The 7,967-nt window shown below is 55.3% G+C and overlaps 1 protein-coding gene across 1 annotated transcript in view; it reads left to right on the top strand.

Annotated features, from left to right (window-relative positions):
• Window positions 1–7,967, top strand: part of LOC117434041 (histone-lysine N-methyltransferase 2B) — a 34,749-nt gene that overhangs the window by 18,933 nt on the left and 7,849 nt on the right. The window contains exons 21-29 of the mRNA XM_059010605.1: window positions 519–715; window positions 1,415–1,518; window positions 1,814–1,951; window positions 2,204–2,362; window positions 2,757–2,874; window positions 3,115–3,193; window positions 3,410–3,570; window positions 4,068–4,226; window positions 4,553–7,850. Coding sequence (XP_058866588.1) covers window positions 519–715; window positions 1,415–1,518; window positions 1,814–1,951; window positions 2,204–2,362; window positions 2,757–2,874; window positions 3,115–3,193; window positions 3,410–3,570; window positions 4,068–4,226; window positions 4,553–7,850 — 4,413 coding nt within the window. The remainder of the gene's footprint in view (window positions 1–518; window positions 716–1,414; window positions 1,519–1,813; window positions 1,952–2,203; window positions 2,363–2,756; window positions 2,875–3,114; window positions 3,194–3,409; window positions 3,571–4,067; window positions 4,227–4,552; window positions 7,851–7,967) is intronic.

The following is a 7,967-nucleotide window of genomic DNA, read 5'->3' as shown; positions in this document are numbered from 1 at the left end:
TTCCTGCGCTTCAGTGCCCCCTCGTGCTTCTCTGATGTCTGCCAGCGTGTTTAACCCTTTGCTGCCCAGTGTCCAGTACATTTTGACATTGAGAAGATAGGCATTGAAATAGATATGGGAACATAGCCAGGGCAGGAAAGAGTCAACACCAAGCGACTTCCTGTCAGACTCTGAAGCAGCTCAGCACAGGTGGCACTGTGAAGCGATTGTCACCTCTTAATAAGTTTGATTTGAATGTGTGTGTGTGTCCCTTATGAGGTGCCTGAAACGTGCTTGGCATTACACTTGTCTTGTAGTTTTTAAATGCATAAACGTCTAGAGTGTTTTAAAAGTGTGGAAGTGTATTGTGTTACATATTTAACCACGATCGCTACAGCAAGTGCGCCGGTCAGCGCCGCGTAGAATCTGTTTATAGAACGTGGTGGACGTTGCGTAGCTCCCAGGGTCAGTGGGGGTTTACAGGCGTGTCTGGCAGCTCACTGAAAAGAGACGATTTTCTTTTCTCCTCTTCCCCACAGCGGCATTCTCCCGAACGCGGTGCTCCCCCCCTCCGCGGAGCACGTGTACGCGCAGTGGAGGGAGCGCGAGGGCCAGCGCACGCCCGCGGAGCCCCGAGCCGCCGCACAGGATCGCAAGCCAGACCCGACGAGCGAGCCACAGAGGACACCCCTGTGCAGGTCCGAGGGCAGGGCAGCGAGAGACAACAAGCCCAAAGGTAAAGCAAGAGGCAGGAGTGCAGCTTGAATCACACATTCATTATTATTATTTATTTCTTAGCAGACGCCCTTATCCAGGGCGACTTACAATTGTTATAAGATATCACATTATTTTTACATACAATTACCCATTTATACAGTTGGGTTTTTACTGGAGCAATCTAGGTAAAGTACCTTGCTCAAGGGTACAACAGCAGTGTCTCCCCCACCTGGGATTGAACCCACGACCCTCCGGTCAAGAGTCCAGAGCCCTGACCACTACTTCGAGGAAGTGACTCGACTGGATCCTCATGTCTCATGTGTAATATATTTATATATATATATATAATGTATATGTAATGTGAGAGAGAGGTAGATAGGTGTATGTAGGTAGATATTTAATATTGTTTTCTTAATGCATGTATTGTATTGCTATGTATAATAATACACACACGCATGTTTTCTGTTGTATTTTGAGGCTGTTTTCTCCTTCCTGCTGTCGAATGCTATCGATTTGTATTGATGATGATGATGATGATTTGCTGCCTGTCTGATTTTATTGGATTTTGTAAATTGTTCCCTGATGACTCTTCTGTCATGAAGCCCCCCTTTTTAAACGGTCCGAGCTGGACCTGCTGCGGCGATGGGACGGGCAGCCCAGGGCTGCAGCTTCTCCGAATGTGCATCGCTGGGGCTCAGCGCCTGTGTGTGTGTTTCAGGGAGGAGAGGACGCCCCCCTCACATTGAGCCGGATACCAGCTGGAGCAAAGAGGACCAGAGGCAGTGCTGTCTGTGCCTGAAGTACGGGGACGACCGATCCAACGTGAGTAAGACTCCCGTTGCACTGCAGTTTGATCCGTGCCAGGTTTTACTACGAGTTTAATAAAGACGATACCTGGAAAACAATTGCAATGAAAAAAAAAAAAAAGAACGCAACGTACAAACAACACAGTAAAAACGTGTGCGGTTCAAACTTGATCTGCAGCATCCAGAGTCAGGTTTGAGTATTCCTAAGACAAACGCATATCTGTGTTCATGTGGGCTGAAGGAACGTGGAGGGGCTCCGAGCGATTCCCAGGATCCCATCTTCCTTTTTTTGCTTTACTGTGTTCTCTCAGGATGCGGGCCGGCTCCTGTACCTGGGCCAGAACGAGTGGGCTCACGTGAACTGCTCCCTGTGGTCCGCGGAGGTGTTTGAGGAGGACGACGGCGCGCTGATGAACGTGCATGCGGCCGTCGCGCGCGGGAGGCAGATGGTGAGGAGGAAGTCTCTTTAATCCTAACTTCACAAACCGCCTCTTCCCATCTCCTATTCTATCACCTCGACCTCCCTCCCTGCTGTTTCTGTGTTTAATTTTACTAAAAGAAACTTTATCAGTTCAACGTTTCACTTGGACGTCTTCGAGTGTCAAAATGCTAAATATATCAATAAGATGCTGAATAGAGAATATAAACTCAACTTTTGGTTTTGTAATGCCCCTGTCTGCCCCCTGCTCTCCCCTCCCCAGCGCTGTGAGAAGTGCCACCAGCCGGGTGCCACGGTAGGCTGCTGCCTGACGTCCTGCCAGGGAAACTACCACTTCATGTGCGCCCGCTCCCGAAACTGCGTCTTCCAGGAAGACAGGAAGGTGTACTGCCAGAGGCACCGGGAGCTCACCAGCGGCAAGGTAGGAGCTTCACACTGCAGCTCTATGCAGTGCTGTGCCCTCGCCTCGCCTTGTATATAAGTGCGGGTCCATTCAGAGTGTCGGGTCTAAATACTCTCACTGATGAAATAATTTGAATTGGATCAAAGGGTAAAAGCTGCGTCTGTTGAAGATTAAACTTTTGAAGTTTGTCGTCCTTCACGCAGTAGTGGCTGTGTAATATATAAATACATTTTTAATGGATTAGTCATTAAGCAGACGCTTTTATCCAAAGCGACTTAGAGACTGGGGGGTGAACTATGCATCATCATCATCATCATCAATTGCTGCTGTTTCAGAGTCGCTTCCAATAGGAGCTCGGTTTTTACGTCTCATCTGAAGGGCGTTCTATCTCTGTGTGTGTCTCTTTCCTCAGACCGTCTCGGGCGAGGGTTTTCAGGTGCTGCGCCGGGTCTACGTGGATTTCGAGGGGATCAGCTTGAAGAGGAAGTTCCTGACTGGCCTGGAACCCGAGTCCATCAACATGATGATCGGTAAGGCTGACCCCACCTCCCTGACTGCATGTCAGCTGCATCTCCTGATGGTACAGCCTGGACCGCAGTGTCCTGTTCTGACATTCCCAGATACGCTATCCCAGGATACCTGATTTTTTAAATACTCCCATTACAGGGATAGAAGTAAGAACCCCAGTTGTTTGTGTGTGTGTGTGAGCAGTCAGCTCTTCGGTTTGACTGACAGTTCCCCTCTCTGTCTCCGTCTCTCTTCCTGTGTAGGTTCCCTGCAGATTGACAAACTGGGCGTTTTGACGGAGTTGTCTGTCTACCAAGGGAAGCTGATTCCAGTCGGATACCAGTAAGCAAAATACAAATCCCATTGATCAGAGATCTGGGGGGGGGGGGGGGGGATTACACTGCTTCTAACCAGTCCAGGCTGAACTCCACACGGTTGCTCCTGTAAGCAGGGGGGGGGCTGCGCTGTCGCTGAAATCGCTCCTCTCTCCGTGTAGAAGGCACTGCTCGAGGAGCGATTGCAGTTCGGGTGTCTGGTAATCGTCTCCCCTTCCATCAGGTGTTCACGGTGGTACTGGAGCACCCTGGACCCCAGGAGGCGCTGCAAGTACACCTGTCGAGTGACGGAGGTCCGACCGCCAGCCGTGGAGAAACCAGTTGAAGAGACTCCGGAGCAGGGAGACAACCACACCATTGCACACAGCCCCAGTGCAACCCCAGGTAATCGGGCGTTGCTGACGGGGAGCATGCGTGTTTATTTTAGTTGTTTCTCCGCTCCTGTCTCGTGCAGCGTTCAGTACTGTAGGTTCATTTGTTTGTTTCTGGAAGGGCTACAAGCTTGAGGCTGTTGTTTGGTGTGCGTTGTGAGAAAGCTTCTCCGTGTATATTCATCCCTATTTTGAGCTCAGAATGAATTCCAGTTCCCAATACCTTTTAAGACGGCCGTGATTCTGCGTTCGTGGGAAACGATGGCCAGGCCCTTTGTAAACATGTTGAAGTAGAAATGTTCAAAGAAGCCGAACAAGTTCAATGACAACAGCTTTGACTAGAAGCCTTTTTTCAGTGTCGTCAGATATTTAAAAATAAAAAAACACTTTAGAAACTTTTTGTCATTGAATTTATTTCAGTTGAAGATTGGAGCTTCTTTTTAGTATTTCTGAATTCAGCGCTGGCGTGGATAATAACACACGTTTTGTGGTTTTTGTTTGGTCTTGCAGATCCAGCGCCTGAGAGAGAGATGCCCCTGCCCGTGGAGACTCCGTCAAGCCCGCTGGCTCCGGTTTCTAAACCCGAGTCTGGGGCTCGTATTAAAATCAGCGGCTACTCCCAGACCCGCCGGCCAGCGGGGGGGCTCTACCGGCCCCTTCCATCGCCAGGTGAGGAAATGCAGCTCTCCACAGCGGCGGGGGGGGAGGTTCTACATGCATACAGAGAACCGCTTATCCACGCGTGATGAAATTGAACGGCAAACGTTTCGACTAGAAGAAACGCAAACAAATTTAAACTTGTGTTTGTGAGGCAAAACTTATTCTCGAAACACTGAGTTGTTTGTTTAAGTTTCTTTTTTCTAAACTCAGCACTGTTGAGTGTTTTTAATAATAGTTATGTGGGCTGACAGGTGATTGCTTGTGATCTAATGCCTGCGAGGTACTGTTAGCCTTCACCCTTTCAGCTTCCAATTCTAGCCTTCCTTTCTTCCCAGGGAGTGCCCAGTCCAAGTCCCATCACATCCCGACCGTCAGCGACCTGGACGAAACGACCATAACCAGGCGGCCGCGAAGACACAGCCCGCTGTCCCACCACGCTGCGCCCCGGGGCCGGATGGCCTCCCCGCCTTTAGGAGGCAGCACCCCTCACTCCTCGGGACCCATAACTCTCAGGGCGGGAGCTTTGCACTCTAAAGCTGCCGGCCTGTCCCCTTACGAGAATCCCGTGACCTCCCCCCAGTCCCGTTCCGGCAGTCGCTCTACCTCCGCCATGATTGTTTTGGGGTCTACAGCGGCTGCTGTTTCTGCCCACCTGTCTACCTCAGAGTCGCCCCTCCACGGCTGGCAGGGCAGCAGTCCCAAAGCCGGGGGCGGTGGCTTGTGTTTCTCCCCCCTGGGCCCCGGGAGCCAGCTCCCCAAACCGAAGCCCTTCGACTCGGAGTTCGGGATCCTCCACCAGGACTCCCCGGAGGTGCCCCACGACTTCCTGGAGCCCTCCGACACGGACCTGGCCGGAGCCAACGGCTCTGCCTCCTCTCCGAGCCGCGCTGGCCCCGGGCAGGAAGCGCGGGTCGTCTGCGAGCAGGAGTTCCCCTACGCTCCCCACTTCGACGTGGAGTCTGTCCTGAACGTGGCCGAAGACCTGGAGTTCGACGAGAGCCTCCTGAATGACGACCTGGCCTTGCACTGCGGGGCCCACATCGTGGTCGGGGAGGTGGCAGAGAACCAAGACCCCGATTTCGGTGCAGGCAGCAACCAAAAACGAGCGCTCATCAGAGCCAGACCGCAGGGGGGTGCAGAGGACTGGGGGAACTCTTCATCCGATGAGGACATGGATAACTATTACGACTTCACCCGCACTGTGGTTGCCCACGGGCCCCCTAGAGAGGCTGGGGAGGCGGCGGCTGCAGCAGAACCCCCATCTCGAGGGGCTATCGGCCAGCTGGATGGCGTGGATGACGGTACAGAAAGCGACGCCAGCGTGACCCCCGCGACCGACGGGTCTAAAACCTCCAAGACCATCGTCGGCTCGTCCGCGGACCAGAAGGCACCTGGGCCGGCCGGGTTTTCGGACGATGTGGAAACGTCTCCGCCGAGCAACGGGCTGGAGAAGGAACAACAGTCCGCAGCGCCCCGGTGTCCGACGCCTACCGTGAGCGCGACAACGGCGCCGGTGGAATCGACGGAAGCCGCTGCAGAGACATCCGATCACTTGAAGGCTTCTCCTCCTCCTCCAGGCACGGCAGCGTCCGAGGAGGCTGCCTCCCATCCCCAGCTGGGCAGTCCGTCCAGCGCAGAGGCCTGTGCGATGGACCCGGCTCAGGAAAGCAGCCTTTCGTCCTCCGAAGCTCCCAGCCAGGCGTTGGAAGCTCCAGTCCTTGGTGATTCCACGTCTAAGGAAGCACCGTCTGAGAGCGTTGATCTTCAAACCTCAATGAAGTCAGCTAAGGCTCCGGCACCTTTGGATACCTCCTCCTCCTCTTCTTTGCTTCCAGAAGCTTCCAAGGATGTTTTTCTGGATCCAAGCAGTGGACACTTTGTCTCCGCGGAGGACGGCTCCCTGGTGTCTTTCGAAACCCCGGAGCGCAGCGCTTCACAATCGCTTGGAGCGGATCGCTCGGATCCCCCTAAAGATGGCAGTCTCTCCTCCACGCAGCTTTCTGTAGCGCCCCCTGAAGCGAGTAGTAGTAGTTGTAGCAGCAGCAGCGTCCCAGTTGCACAGCCCTCCGCAGAAGCTCCTAAAACCACCCATGTTACAGCCACTGCCCCTCCTAAAATCAGCACGGGACCAGTTACACAGGCTTCAGCCTTTATTCAAGCAAGCCATGTTCCAGCAACTGCAGCATCAGTAGTGCCGCCTGGTAGGACGACCCATGCCCCAATAATACTGGCTTCGAAAGACCATCTCAAACCCGCGCCTGCGATGCGCTCCCTTGTGACTCCTCCTGCCCCCCAGACCACCCAGCCCCCGCAGTCTCAGCTCCCCAGAGGTCTGGCTTGCGTTTCCACTGCCAGCTCGGTTACCCTGGCGTCGTACAGCCAGCTGTCTCTGCCCATGTTCTCCTCCTCCCATTCTGTGCCTCCGGGGACCCCCGCCGTTACCATCGTTTCGTCGGCCCACGCTGGAGTCCAGAGCCCGGAAGTGAAGAGAAGGGAGGTAGCGCTCTGCCAGCCCGTCAGACCCGCCGCTCCCATATTGATTAACGGCTACAGCGCCGCTGTCCCAGTTTCCAGGGAGCAGCCGCAGCCTCCGCCTCCTAGAGGCCGCGTGATCTCCCTCAACCTCAGCGCCCCGCAGCCCCAAGCCGCGGCCCCCGCGCTATCGGGGCACACCCTGCTCACCGTGAGGGAGGTGGGGGGCCAGAACCCGGACGGCAACCCTCAGGTTCTGCTGGTCAACAAGTTCGGCCAGATCTTCGTGAAGAACCCCACCGACAACACTTTCCATCTCCCCGGGGCCAACTCGCCCTCCCTCAGCTTCATCGGGCAGATCAAGTCCCTGCTTCAGAGCAACGCCCTCGCCAGCACTCTGGCGGCTTCTGGGAACCTCTCCGCCATGGGGGGAGGCCAGGCCGTCCACCACAGCCCTCTTTCCCCAGTCGGGGTCGGAGCTGCTGCTGCTGCCCCGGCTGCTGTTGCTGCTTCTAGTTCCACCCTGGTGCAGCGCCTCGCACCTGGTCAGGGCCCCGCGGCTCGGTACCTCGCGTACTCCAGCAATGGTGGGGCGGCGCCCAGCGCAGAGAACCTCCAGAAAGCGCAGAAGAAGCCCAAAAAGAAAAGGCCGTCCCCATTAAAGGCGTCGGACTCCCTGACGAAACCAGCGTCGGTCTCCGTCTGCCAGTCTAACCTGGGGCAGCTCTACGTCCAGTCGCAGCCGACTCCGCCCCCGGGCCCTGTCGGGGTTCCGTCGTGGACCGTCCGCGACCCGATGATGAACCTGCTGCCCGCGGTCAACCTGGTGGCCGGCAGGAGCACCGGGATGTGGAGCCCGCCTCCGCCCAGCGTGGGACCCCGCATCCTGAGTGCGACCCCCAGCTCGGGACCTCTCTTCAGGGTCCCTCCAGCCCTGAGCCGGGCCAACGCGCTCAACCCCTCGGCCCCCGGGTTGCTGGAGCCGGTGCCCTTTACGCTCGCCGCCCTCCAGAGGCCTCGAACCCAAGTTCGAATCAAGAGGGTCTCCTCGCTGTCGGACCGCATCTCCGTCAAGAAGTCCAAGATGGATGTGGAAGCCGTGCAGAGAGCCGGCTTGCTGGAGAACACCCAGCATGCTGTCAGCGGCTTCACATCCTCCAGGTAGGGGCAATGCTTTAATGTTAGTGTACTGCACCCCCCCCCCCCCCGTTTATTTCGTTATCTGACGTGCACATCAGAAAACAAACATAAACACATCAGATATTGAATGGTGACTAT

The sequence above is a fragment of the Acipenser ruthenus genome, chromosome 41, assembly GCF_902713425.1.
Source record: "Acipenser ruthenus chromosome 41, fAciRut3.2 maternal haplotype, whole genome shotgun sequence".
NCBI classification, from domain to species: Eukaryota; Metazoa; Chordata; class Actinopteri; order Acipenseriformes; family Acipenseridae; genus Acipenser; species Acipenser ruthenus.
Note: the sequence above shows the minus strand (reverse complement) of the source record. Positions and strands in the feature narration are given on the sequence as shown.